Source organism: Aphis gossypii, unplaced genomic scaffold (assembly GCF_020184175.1).
Source record: "Aphis gossypii isolate Hap1 unplaced genomic scaffold, ASM2018417v2 Contig00429_ERROPOS248183, whole genome shotgun sequence".
Taxonomy (NCBI): Eukaryota; Metazoa; Arthropoda; class Insecta; order Hemiptera; family Aphididae; genus Aphis; species Aphis gossypii.
This window is the reverse complement of record NW_026083100.1, coordinates 54,098-67,638: the sequence shown is the minus strand read 5'-3', so window position 1 is coordinate 67,638 and position 13,541 is coordinate 54,098. Positions and strand designations below refer to the sequence as shown.

At 35.5% G+C, this 13,541-nt stretch overlaps 3 protein-coding genes across 3 annotated transcripts; all 3 read right to left on the bottom strand.

Moving 5' to 3' along the window:
• Positions 1–999: 999 nt before the first annotated feature.
• On the bottom strand, positions 1,000–3,684 carry LOC126554075 (uncharacterized). Its single transcript, XM_050209186.1, has one exon. The coding sequence runs from the start codon at positions 3,682–3,684 to the stop codon at positions 1,000–1,002; it is 2,685 nt and encodes an 894-aa protein (XP_050065143.1).
• Positions 3,685–3,828: 144 nt separating this feature from the next.
• LOC126554074 (uncharacterized) lies at positions 3,829–5,505 on the bottom strand. The gene is made up of 3 exons (XM_050209185.1): positions 4,878–5,505; positions 4,245–4,746; positions 3,829–4,163 (listed from the first exon to the last, which is right to left on the bottom strand). The coding sequence occupies exons 1-3, from the start codon at positions 5,355–5,357 to the stop codon at positions 3,829–3,831; spliced, it is 1,317 nt and encodes a 438-aa protein (XP_050065142.1). The 5' UTR covers positions 5,358–5,505.
• A 6,818-nt stretch (positions 5,506–12,323) lies between these two features.
• LOC126554073 (WAS/WASL-interacting protein family member 3-like) lies at positions 12,324–12,965 on the bottom strand. The gene has a single exon (XM_050209184.1). The coding sequence runs from the start codon at positions 12,963–12,965 to the stop codon at positions 12,324–12,326; it is 642 nt and encodes a 213-aa protein (XP_050065141.1).
• Between the last annotated feature and the right edge of the window lie 576 nt (positions 12,966–13,541).

Below are 13,541 nucleotides of genomic sequence, written 5' to 3'. Positions count from 1 at the left end.
TCACACTAAAATAACTATAGAAACCATAGATTATATTGATTGTACATCGAGCTGATGTTTAGATGTCTACGTCTACCATAGAGTAAATAAAGACAATGGTATCGAGTTCAAATCCCAGACATCAATGAATAGATTTTGCACTTTTTCTACTTATTCGGTTGACTTATTTAAAATTTTCTTTCGTACAAACCTTCTCCAGACAATAACAAATACTACTAAAAAATAATTAGCGAAATCGGTTCAGCTGTTCTCAATCGATGAATTTTTATACATTTTTGTCTCCATTTTTATATATAAAGATTTTTAATTTCTTTTTTTACTATGACAACGATTTAAGTTTGTATGTCTATTTGCATACATTTTTAAAAACATTTTAAATAAATGATTTATTTTATTTAAATGGTTGCCATCGACTACCAAAAATAATTTAGTTGACTATTTGCTGGATAGATGGCGCTTCTGTATTTCATCACCACCTCGTCATATTTCTCTAACCCGATAACTTTCTCAAATTTTTCGTCCCTAAGAACCTTCTCCTGGCAATTACGACCCTAACAAAAAAAGAATGAGCGAAATCGGTCCAGGCGTTGTTGAGTTATAGCGTCAGGGAGGAAAACCGGACTTATTTTTATATAATAGACTAGCAGACCCGGCGAACTCCGTTTCGCCACCAGATTCGTTTTATGTAACATTTCGTTTGGTGATTAAAAGATAAAGAAAAAAAATTTTTTTTGTTATATATTTGAAAAGGAAAATATTTATTTCATTTCACAACAGTAATAAATTCATTTCAATTACCTACTAAAATGAAGTGTTATTTAATTGTTTCATTGTAGTGCTCTTTGGTAAACCACATTTTTTGTTTTTTGGTCTGACGTTAACACAAACAAAGCGGATGGTTTCCCAACTCGTGAACACGCAACGTATAACTGTCCATGTGAAAAACAATGATTTTCCAAATTTATCCCGCAAACACTAAGCGATTGGCCTTGCGACTTATTAATTGTCATTTGCGAACGCAAGGCGAACTGGGAATTGCAATCGTTTGAAGTCAAACGGAAGATCAGTCGGAATCATTGGTATTCGAGGAATACATACATTTTCACCTGCGTACTTTCCGTTAATAATGGTTGCCTCAATTAAATTCGGCATAAGTCTCTTTACCGAAAGTCGAGTACCGTTGCAAAGTCGCGGTGGATTCAAATTACGCAGTATCAAAATAACTGTACCAACTTTCAGTTGCAAGTTATGTGGTGGAAATCCTGGTATCTCCAGAGAGTTCAAAAACTCCGTTGGATAATTTACTACATCATCGGGATTTGTTATTGAATCAACGGATTTGTATGTCACCAAATCGCCAGCAATTTTTGATTGAATGGTGAAATTCAGTGCGTGGACATCATTATTCTTTGCTGCAAGAATTGCTCGTTGACTTAACCAAGCATAATTCTTATAATTCTCACTAATGTTTGGGAAAACATTTTCAATAAGAACTAATTGAGTGTCTACAAATCGGCAAAAGTCGTTGGTAAGAGTAATTAATCCAGATGTCGCATCAACTGGGACTTTTCCATTTCCAAGATCTAACAATTGTTTGGAAAATTGTGCAGCACTTTGATCATTTTGAAGTTGAACTCTCATATTAGTGGTTAGCGATAATGTTTTTACGTTATTCCATAAAGGTGATGCCTTTAGGCAAGCATTCAATTCATCTGCAGGCGTTCCACGGGGAACTACTGGCAACGTCTGCCTGAAATCGCCTGCCAACAATATCATCAAGCCGCCAAAGATGTTGTTATTTCTCCGAAGATCCTTCAGTGTGAAGTTAAGTGCTTCAAGTGATTTCTTATGTGCCATTGTGCACTCATCCCAAACAATGAGCTTGCATTGCATTAACAATTTTCCCATTGCACTGGATCGGGAAATATTGCACGTTGGAGTATCAATTGTGTTTAAATTGAGTGGCAACTTAAGCGCAGAATGTGCAGTACGACCGCCATCTAGAAGAGTCGCCGCAATTCCAGATGATGCTAACGCCAAAGCTATGTCACATCTTGATCGAATAGTGGCCAAAATCAATGAAATGACAAATGTTTTCCCTGTTCCTCCAGGTGCATCCAGGAAGAATAGACCACCAGTATTATTGTCCACCGCTTGCATTAATGTTTTGTATACTTGTTTTTGCTGTTCATTCAGCAACGGAACATTATTTCTAACGAATTCCTGCAATGTATCAACATTGTATTGCAGCTCTCGATTTAATTCTTGGTTGAATGCATCGTGCATCGATCGATTTGGCGCAATCATTCCTACTTCAATCAGTAGCTTGTTTGCAATAGTCAAGCATTGATCCTCAATCAGAATCAATCCTTCATTGTAGATTTCATCGGTTATTTGGATGTCAGGATTATTCGTTTGAATACGCAAGCGATGCAAGATATCTTCACATATGGCGTCTTTGTATTTGTTCCATAACTGAATTGGTTGTGAAGGAAAACATGTGGTGATGATAATTGCGAACAGCGTTCGTATTTGGTACGCATTTGATGAAACAACTGAATCTGCAAGTGTTAAATCCCAATGAGAATCGTTCTCCAGCAAACCCAATAGTTGACATGCTTCTCGATATGTTTGGCATTGGTGGCCATTCACAGTTTTCAAATGCGCAAATGATTTCGGTCCACGTACATTTACTAACAGCAGTCGCAAATAAAAACATTCATCGTTTCTAGGATGAACAGTGTACATACGACCTAGTGCATCAGTTGAAAACACCTGTGGCCAGTCTGGAACTGGGGTTCCTTGTTTGCGACGTTTGAATTTCTTTGTTGATTGATTCCAAGTGTAATACTTGGGCATTTCAACGTACATCAGCGTCGCTGCGAATGGATCTGCTTCACACATTGCAAAGAAGCTAGTCAATGTTGTCGATGGTGGTCTCTCAGCTCGTTGTGCCGCATTAGCCTCAGTGAAGTAAACTCTTTGGCCATTTTCCAAATGCACTGCTAAATGTACAACTGTGGGATATCTTTCATGAATTTGAAATGACAATAATCGCCACAGTGCTTCATTAGTACTGACGTATCTGCCCATTTGGAAGTTGCTGATTTCGTCATTCACATTTTCCGACGCAATACCAAACACAGCCATGTCGCTGCCTTTTGTGACGTACTTGCACAAATATTTGATTGATTTGGCCGAATGACAACTCTCAACGTTTGCATGTGTTTCGAAAATTCGTGATAGCAGCGGGCAATATGGTACAATGAATTCATTTCCGATCTCAATCTCTTGATTTTGAACTTTAACTTTGATAGTTCGACCGTTATCTTCTTTTGAACGCCGACGATAAACTGGATATCCATCGTTCCCTGTGACTGTTTCAGCAACTAACGGTCGCGGATATCGTTTTGTGCACTTTCCATCAGCCATGCAAGGCGATAATGGATTTAATGCACCGCACGGTCCATGCACCATCTGTGTCGTCACAATGTCGAGTAGACGGGGATCAGTGACTGGATCAGGAATTTCAGCTGATATGATGTCATCCACTTCATTTGAATGTAATTTGTTCAGCAACCAAATTAGGATATGAGCATGCGGTAGTCCACGCTTCTGCCATTCCACCGAGTACATATAACAACGTGTGTCACCAAAAACTCGATACTTAGTAAGCACATCCATCATAACCTTGAGTTTTTGCTGAAATACTCTGGCGATTATGTCATGGCGATCTTGCGGTTTTTGACCCGGTTCCAACTCGCGTTCAATTTCCGTCCACTTCGGATTGCATGTGACCGTAATAAATAAATCCGGAGTTCCATAATTTCACACGTACGTCATAGCGTCTTGAGCGTATTCGTGCATGTGGCGTGGGCTTCCGATATAAGTTGATGGGAGAATCGTCAGTCGTCCAATATTCTGAACATCACCATCTGAATGAATAGCATCACGCAAGTGTATATAGTCCTCAGATCGTAGCTTTGGCTGATTGAATCTGATGAACGCTAAACGTTCGGTCTCGACTTTGACATACATGTCGACAGCGAATTGCTGGAATAGCCGACCGCACTTCAGAATGACATTCTCCTCATGTGTACGAATCATCATACGATACGCATAGTAATTCATTGCGCTTAGATTTTTATTATTCGTTGATACTCCTGAAAATGCAAAATTAAATGAATTGTTAATGGAAACCAATAAAAGTAATAATGGAAATAATTAGTGTGTGAATATTGTACCTGTAATTGGATCGACCATCTTCAACGTGATGTCGTATCCGTCTTGCCCTTGCCAATAAATGATTGGATATTGTAACGCATCGTACAAACGATGTGTCTCGTTTACACGATGCATGATATTGCTTCTTCGCTGAACGACAATGTCTCGTGATTTAGTTGGATCGCCAACAATAATTGCAGCAACATCATTAACGGTGGGTGCATTGAATCTTCGCACATGTTCACCTGTTGGAGTACAATCCGCTCTTATGACAAATTTGTGCGTATCCGATGGCATTCGTTCCAATGCTGTTTTGAACATATTAACCACAGCATTATTAGCGTGAAAAAATGCTTGCAACTGTTCAATAATTCGTCTCTTTAACTGTTGTGCTCCCTGTATATTGCACCGCACGTTCAGCTGATCCACCATCGACGAAATGAAATATATTTGCAGAAATTGATGCGGTTCATCTGGTGTTGGCACCATTGAACCATGCAAATGATATATTTGACCTTGTATCTGTAATTGCAAATAATCATTAAAATTTGTTCATGAATACATTGTAAATCGTGTGATGGTGTAGTGTGTGGTGTATATGAAGTTGTTATGTGTTGCAATTATGTGTTGGTTATGTGTGTTGTATCTTTTACCTTGCAAGTCGGCATGAAGCCGCCTTCTCGAATGATATTAGCTCCAAAGGAAGTCATGCGAAAGCAGTTATTGTATTCAAGGATGTGTTGAAGAAAATGGCTGGAATCGGGATCACTTCCATCAAACAATGTTTTCAGTGGCTGTGGTGGTGTAAGTAATGGATCCAGTTTGACTTTTCCACTTGCGCAGCACAATCCAACCGTTTCTCTTTTGAACTTTACCGCATTGCAATATCGGCATATAGTCGTCATTCGTCCAATATCCAAATTTTCATCATCACTGTAGTTCGCAGTGGGATCATATTGGAATGCCAAGCGATTGTATGATGCCAATGATCTTCGTGTGCTCACGCGATGTCTCAATCGGTCATTTTCTCTTATTATATTTTGTCTTTCTTCTCTTAAGTTCCTTGAATAGACTTGTTGCTGGCTTGCATGTCTTGTGCGGCGGCCGATGTTCGCACGTCGTTCTCTAGGCATTTTGGACTATGGACAGAGTGTTGAATTTAACTTCAAATGCACGATCCACATAATTTACACTGAGCTTAAATGAAATTAACTGAGCAGAGAATAATGACTATCTGTCACACACTTTATCACGCACCGTTGCTATTGGTTTGAAGTACATGCTATGTATTATACATAACTAACTAAAATAACTATTAGAAACCATAGATTATATTGATTGTACATCGAGCTGATGTTTAGATGTCTACCATAGAGTAAATAAAGACAATGGTATCGAGTTCAAATCCCAGACATCAATGAATAGATTTTGTACTTTTTCTACTTATTCGGTGACTTTTTAAAAATTTTCTTTCGTAAAAACCTTTCCAGACAATAACAAATACTCCTAAAAATAATTAGCGAAATCGGTTCAGCTGTTCTCAATTGATGAATTTTTATATATTTTTGTCTCCATTTTTATGTATAAAAATTTTAATTTCTTTTTTTACTATGACAACGATTAAGTTTGTATGTCTATTGCATGCATTTTTAAAAACATTTTAAATAAATGATTTATTTTGTTTAAATGGTTGCCATTGACTACCAAAAATAATTTAGTTGATTATTTGCTGGATAGATGGCGCTTCTTAAAGTATTATAGTACATGCTATGTATAATAGATGGCGCTGTATGTGAAAAACGATTTCCCCACTTTTCTGTTGAATTTTTCCTGAATTTTCCAGAATTTTCTTTGCTATAAACCTCACGGAGCCCAAGACCTTTCCAACGAATGCAAAACCGTGGAAATCGGTTCGTGCGTTCTGGAGTTATAGCGTCAGGGAGGAAAACCGGACTTATTTTTATATAATAGATGTAGTCATCAAATATATAAGCGATTCCCCTTTAACTCGGAACACATGAAATTATTAAAATCTATAACAGTCTTGGACCCCAAAAATATTAAAAAAAAACGATCAGTGTTGCTCCTATAGTAGCTAATTTCCCCAAACTAAATATAAACATGAATGATATTGATCGAGAGTGGAGACTTCTAAGAAATCATAATTTAGATTTTAATTAAGAGTTAATGGAATTTTGGAAAACAGTTAAAGGTTTAAAAAATGGTGATAATTTAGAAGAGTTTTCTACATTGAACAGTTTTGTATCTTATGTACTAACTCTACCTCACAGTAGTGCATCCGTTGAAAGGTTATTCAGCTCCATAAATTTGAATAAGACAAAAATCCGCAATCGTATTTCTACAGATACAATGACAGGTATACTGCATTCAAAAAATTTATTAATTACTCAAGCCCAACATTGTTATGAATTTAATGTTTCACCTGATATTGGTTTGCAAGCATTCATATAAAATGTACAATTGAAACTTTTTTTTTTTTAATTTTTTATATTGTTATTCAAAACCTTAAATAAGTTTTTTTGTTGAAATTATTATGTTTCTTATTTTCAAAACTTTTAAAAACATATTTATTATTTTATAAGTTACTATTTTTTTATTGATATTGTTATGTTTTTAATTTTCAAGACTTTCAAATGTGTACTATACAAGTTACTATTGTTTATTAGTATTGCTATGTTTTAATTTTTAAAAAATTCAAAAGGTGAATTTTATGAGTTACTACTTTATTATTAACTTCATTATGTTTTAATTTTGAAAAACTTCAAAATACAAATGTTACCAGTGACTATTTTATTTAATTTATAGTGTTATAATTTTGTATTTATAAAAAAAATGTCAAGGAAGAGACTGCAGATGTAACCGTGTGATATTGTTATACTTTAGTATTAAAAACTGTTTTTATTACTTGTTTTTTTATAATTTTTAATAAAATGTTTATCTAATACTTGAGATGTGTTTGTTTCTAATTAATTTATATAAACTTTAGTTATTACTTCTTTATATGTCTACTATATAGATCAGGGACTAAAACCTTAAGGTTGGTTTCATTTTAATCAAATATATATTTTTATATATAAGACTTTTCTATTTTTTTTTTTTTTAAGAATAATGCAGGTACTGTGTAAAAAATTGTCATTATAAAGGTAACCCGAGAATGATTTATTTTATATTTTAATAACTTTATAAATAATATATAGTACTATATAAATAATTATTAATAATATAAAATAAAAATTATGCAACAAAGTTAAATAATATATAGTATAATGTTCAATATTTTTAAATATTTTGGTGTGGTGTTAGTTGTGCAGTAGCAAAATATCTTAATTTTAGGCCCTGCCTGCCTATAAACATGAAAATAGTAAATACTGGCATATATTAAGAACGATTATATGACACAACTGGAAATATTAGGTTGTTATTATTTCTGGAAATACTGATAAATCGGTATTGCCACCACCCATTTAGAAATATAGGTTTATATAAAGATATAGGTTCTGAAATCTTCGTCTATTTTTAAAATTTAAATCCATAGATATAATATACATTATACAACAACCACAAATTAAAATATACTATACAAATATAAAGCATACTATAAAATATTATATTTTAATTCGTGACAACAATAATTATTGTTGTTTTATCTATGTTTAAATCGTGGTCCCTACTCAAGGTTTATAAATAATAGTATCGGGTTTATTACCGAATACCGATTAAATGGAAATTGGAGTAATATTTTTATTATTGATTAAATTTATAGATCTACAGACAACAATATTCTATAATGTTTATTACTATTAGAAAAAATATTTATTAGATTGATGAACCGTAAATTAATTTAATAAAAACTGAATATTAAGATAAAAATATTTTAAAATAATTGAAAAGTTCAAAATCCCCGGAAAGATGAAAAATCCTCAATCGAGTTTTAATTCCTTTTGGACTTTTCAAAATCCCCGGAAAAAGGAAAAATCCCCAACAATGGCAACACTGCGCACGCGGCCCACTATCAGCTTGATAACAGATACGCTATCACACTCTGACAGTGGGACAACGTACGCAGTCCTGCCACACGATCGCGCTGCACTTGGCGCGAACAAATGTTGTATTTAGAATTGGTGGAACAAATTCAAAAAACTTTATAAAAAGAACTTTACAAAGATTTTTCACAAACGAGCTCTCAACCAAATATACTTGGACTAGCTTTAGACAGCATAATCACCTTCGTGGGCTTCAAATAATAGAAATTATTAAAGGTAGTTACACTTTAAGTAATTCCAAAATATAATAAAAAATTACTACATAATTTTAATATATTTCAGATATTGCTGTGAATAAATTTTCATCAACAGAAGCAGATTTTGAGACACACGTGAAGGATTAGTTCAGATATGGATCTCAACGCTTTGATCGAGAAAAAAAAATGAAATATTACCATTTTGATGATAAATTATAATAGTTTTTAATAATGTTATATTGTTTTATTGTAAGGTCTATCAAAGACAAATGGTTTTTTTTTATTTTTAAATAAATTATTTATTGATTTATCAACAATTTTTTTTTTTTTTTTAATTCATATTTCATATAAACAGATTGCTAAGTTATTTCATTGCAATATTTAGTTTCTTTAAAATAGTGATCATAAATAATATACCTCTGCACTATATATTACAAACTATTATTAAAAGTATAAATGTAAGACTGGGTAAGAAGCAATAAAACTATTTTTTAAACTTGTAAAAGTTACAAGTTACTAGAAAATTAAAGTAAGTTAAAAATCAGTTTGATACTTTTTTTTATATAAAATTAAAAATTATACATTTTTTAAAGCTTACAAATGTAATGGTAATTTAATAGAGTTCTTACAGTTTTAAATGTATTTCTGTAAGTACTAAATATATACATTCAATTTTAATACTTTAATTAATGATAAAATGCAACAAAAAAATAATTTCTAATTATTTGTTTACCTAACAATCCCATCCATACTAAATTATAGTTATCAAATAAATAAATAAAATATGATTACCTCTAAAAAAAATAATGTGCTATCTATGTAACTTAAAATTTAAACTAACTTTAATTTTTTAATTCAGTAAATGCCCAGCCTTGGCTGTAATTATTAAGGCTGTAGATTTAATGATAGTTTTTACTGATAATTAATTTTAACTGATGTAAGGTCCGAAAAAAAAAATCAATTCAGCGTATCACTAAAAGACATTTTATGCGTCGTATAAAAGATGATGTATCCAAACAGATTTTCTTGGTCAACAAAAACTTGAATGAAGAAATAATCAGTCCAGAACAACCACTAAAACGTGGTGATACACCAAGTCAATGTGAAACAGTTGTAATTCCAGTTGAAAATTATACATCTTCTGCTTCAACCAATGATGGTTTGCTTCAATATACTCATGAAAAAGTCAATAGTAATAAAAACACAAACTACGATAATCCTATTTTAACAGATCATGATAAAAACCATTATTTAAGTGAAAAATTACGTAATTGGATGATTAAATACCACGTTTCACATAACTGCGTTGATGAACTGTTGTTAATTCTGATATCTGTTGGTAAAAAGTACCAAAAACAGCTAAAACATTTCTACAATCTCCTAAAGTAAACAACCACAAAATTAGTATTGTTCATCCTGGCTCATATATACATCTAGGTGTAGAGTTTATGCTTACTAAAATCTTAGCTCCTCATGTTTCTTACATTGAAAATAAGATCCCAATAAAATTAAGTGTTAACATTGATAGTTTACCATTAACATCCAGGTCAAAGTCCAATTTTTGGCCAATACTCGTATGTTTAAACTGATAACAAGGTGGTTTCTGTGCTAACCACTGTAGAAAAAATATGAAAAATATAATGATAGGGGGTTCAAATAATAACCACCGTCCTTGAACGGTAAAAAAAGGTGGTCAATATACTAACCACTGCCCTTCAAAGAGTTAAACGAAGTGTATTGGTGTTTGTATTGTGCCGTTAGAAATTATTCATTTTTTTTTTTTACCTTTGTCGTGACGTTTTCTTACACCGTGCGTGACTCTATTTATTTATTGTATTGCGCAGAATAGAAGTTAAAATTTCACGTAAGTACCTACTATAATAAATACTTAGAATGATATTTAACTATAATTTTTCTAAAAGTTAATTAATTTGGGAACTAATTATTAGCCTATATCAACTCTTAGTCTTGGCGTTTTCAGTTTTATCCTTTTGTGTTTTCCTACATTTCCATACTCTGTATCTCTACTCTCTGTAAGTTAACCATATTACAAATTAAAATTTATTGTATAATATTGTATTTAGATTTATATTTCAGTATATATTTTAGGAACTATTACCCCAATACCATTTTGTCTTTACATTTTGTATTGACAATTGTATACTCCATACTCTGTTAATATTGCAACTTAAAACGTTTTATAAATATGTTCTTACCTTGTTAAGTATAAGTACTTGGGCTAAGATTTATTAAGGTATATTTTTTCATAGGTTTATCATTAGGCAACTAATTAATCTACAGTTATTTTTAAAGTAAATTAAATTTTTAAATCTTACCAAGTTTCAATCAGTTTTTACATTTAAAATAAAAAATGCTGTGTTATACTTTTGAAGTACATACACCAACATTGGCCTCACTTGTTACTCATTATAAAGTCATGCATTTACTTGGACCTTAAAGTACTTATAGATGTAAAAAAAAATAATTGTTCTCAATCATTCCAAACATTGAGTAGTTTCAAAAAACATGTCTTAAAAACACATAAATAATTTAACAAATAATGAAACGGGACAATGTCATAATAATAATTCATCTTTAGTTGACAATGGTGTTATTATGCATGGCATAAATATAGTAAACTAGCTGGTTTACCCGGCTTCGCCCAGAAGGTATTCAACTATTTTATATAAAAAAAATATGATGAAAAACTACTATTTTCTTATATTGTACCTTTTTTATTTATTAATTTATATATTATCTCTGTACACATTTCCATTAAGGTTATAATACTTTTTTGTAAACAATATTTTTTGTTCTTTGGTGAGGCGCATACACATATAGATTTTTTGCCGAACTGACACGGGAGCAAGCAACATAAAATTTTCTGTGGGTAAAACAGGGATTTGTGATGTCAAGGCCTGCAACTTTCAGTGTCTGTTCCTGTGCCTTATTGATAGACATAACAAAACAAAGCTTTATAGGAAATTGGACTTGTTTAAATTCGAACGAGTATTCATTAGTAATCATCGGTATCCTAGCTGACCCCGTGCACTTCGTTGCCCGTTAAAAATGCCAATTCTATATAATATGATTCGAATTTTGATTAATTTGTTATTTAATATTCGGTTTAACGGTGTTCAAAACTTAGACATTTTCATTGACCGTTTTGATTCTCAAAAATCTTGTAAAACCACCACTTTAATATGCGAATTTTGTAAAATGCTTTCTTATTGCACACTAAATTTGTGGTACGATTTTACGAATGTACCGTGTAAATTGTAAGCATCGATCTATCATTGTTCAGGCTCTACGTTTATTAGTCAGTGAGTTACTCAAGTCATAATATTATAGTCATTCTGCTTGCCGTTGCCGTGAGACTCTCTTATGATTATGCGAGCAGTATATTATCATGTAGGCAATCCACACGTGGTGGATTGCGGACCCCGCGAGATGTGTACGTAAGCTTATAATTCCTAACACTTAAGTTTCAAAGTCATATAATTTTTTTATTTTACTACGGTGGGTAAAATACAATAATGTGCCATCTTGTAGGTGTCTGGTTCGGAATAAATAACAACGACACGGTTTTTCACGGCGGAAACACTCTTTATTAAGAAACGATATTAATTATAATTAATAATGCCTTTACGATAAGTGCACGTCCGGCGACCGTTGCTCAGGTTAGACTGCTTGTCGCTGGTCGGCGGCCGGACCGGTCGCCGCGCGACCCATTCCAGTCGCGTTATCGCGGACGAGAATAGAGCAGCCGCGGTCGTTGCGATAACGACCGCGACATACTCCCCCCCAAGTCCGCGAAACGCGACCACCCTACTCGGCCCTAACTGTCCGCGTCCGCATCTGCCGTCACCTCCATTTCCTCAATCCACCGCTCCACGACTGCTAGCTGCGCCTCGGGTGTAGCTGGTGGTTGGGCCGGCTGGGTTGGAGGGTAACTGGTGGTTGGGTGGTTGGGTTGGAGGTGTGGGGTTGGTGGCTTTGGATGAGACGATGGTGGCTGCAGCGGCTGGACCGGTGGCTGCTGTGGGACTGTTGCCGCCGATGGGGGTGCCTGCGGTGCGGGCTGCTGACCTTGACGCTGGAACCGGCCCTGACGGTCCCGTACGTCATGGCGTTGATACGCCGGTACCGCTCGTCGGGGTGGCACTCGGCCTGGCGGTCCAGCCCTCGTCCTTGCCCCGGCCTGAGGGGTGGTCTCCCGAGTGGACCGTCGTCCCTCGGCGAAACCACGCTCGAACAACGCCCAAGCTGTTGGGCTTGCCCGTATCCGGCCGAACGAAGCGGTGGCTGCCCGTTCGGCTGACCAACCTCCGACCGCGTCGTCCGGACCCTCGCCCGTCAGCCTCCTGGCTTCCCGCAACAACTGCGTGGCCATCGCCCGGAGCTTCTCCACATGTGTGGCGATCATGCCACGGGATGGCCGGTTGTTGCGGGTCGGTGGTGGGTTACCTCGTTCTGCCATCTAAAACAAGGTATGATTAGTTAGTGTTCTCTGACGGTCCCACAGCTCGCTTCATCGCTGAGACATGTAACTTGGTAGGGTGTTTACCCTCCGTCAAGAACACTCCGGTTTCTAGTGGCTTACCCAACTTAACCGGACCTAACCATTTCGGGGCGAACCCCGCGTGAAACCGCTTCTCCGCACTTGACTGCGGATGCGCTTTGTAGTATACCCAATCCCTTACTGCCAGATTGCCTTTTCCCGGGGATTCTGGGGGTATATGGGTATTAGGGCTTTTGGGGCCGGAAACCACCGGGTAACCCCCCTCTACCGCCGGAGCATCATCCTGTTCCGCCGGAGAATCTTCGGTTCCTACCGGAGGGTTCTGATGTGCTCCGGACAACTCCGGACCATTGTTGCCGTCGTCCGGTGACTCTTCAGCCAACTCAAGCTGCCAGTCTCCGGGGGCCTTGATCTCCCGACCAAACATCATTTTGGCCGGCGACTGTCCGGTGTTTCGGTTTTCTCTATTTCTTACGGAGAACAACACGTGTGGCAGGTAGACATCCCACAGATGATGAGGCTTATCAACAAGCA

Coding starts and splice junctions, on each gene's coding strand:
- LOC126554075 (XM_050209186.1), bottom strand. CDS start 3,684: ATGGATGTGCTTACTAAGTATCGAGTTTTTGGTGACACACGTTGTTAT.
- LOC126554074 (XM_050209185.1), bottom strand. CDS start 5,357: ATGCCTAGAGAACGACGTGCGAACATCGGCCGCCGCACAAGACATGCA. Junction 4,747..4,877: donor GCTTCATGCCGACTTGCAAG/GTAAAAGATACA, acceptor TTGCAATTACAG/ATACAAGGTCAAATATATCA. Junction 4,164..4,244: donor GATGGTCGATCCAATTACAG/GTACAATATTCA, acceptor TTGCATTTTCAG/GAGTATCAACGAATAATAAA.
- LOC126554073 (XM_050209184.1), bottom strand. CDS start 12,965: ATGGCAGAACGAGGTAACCCACCACCGACCCGCAACAACCGGCCATCC.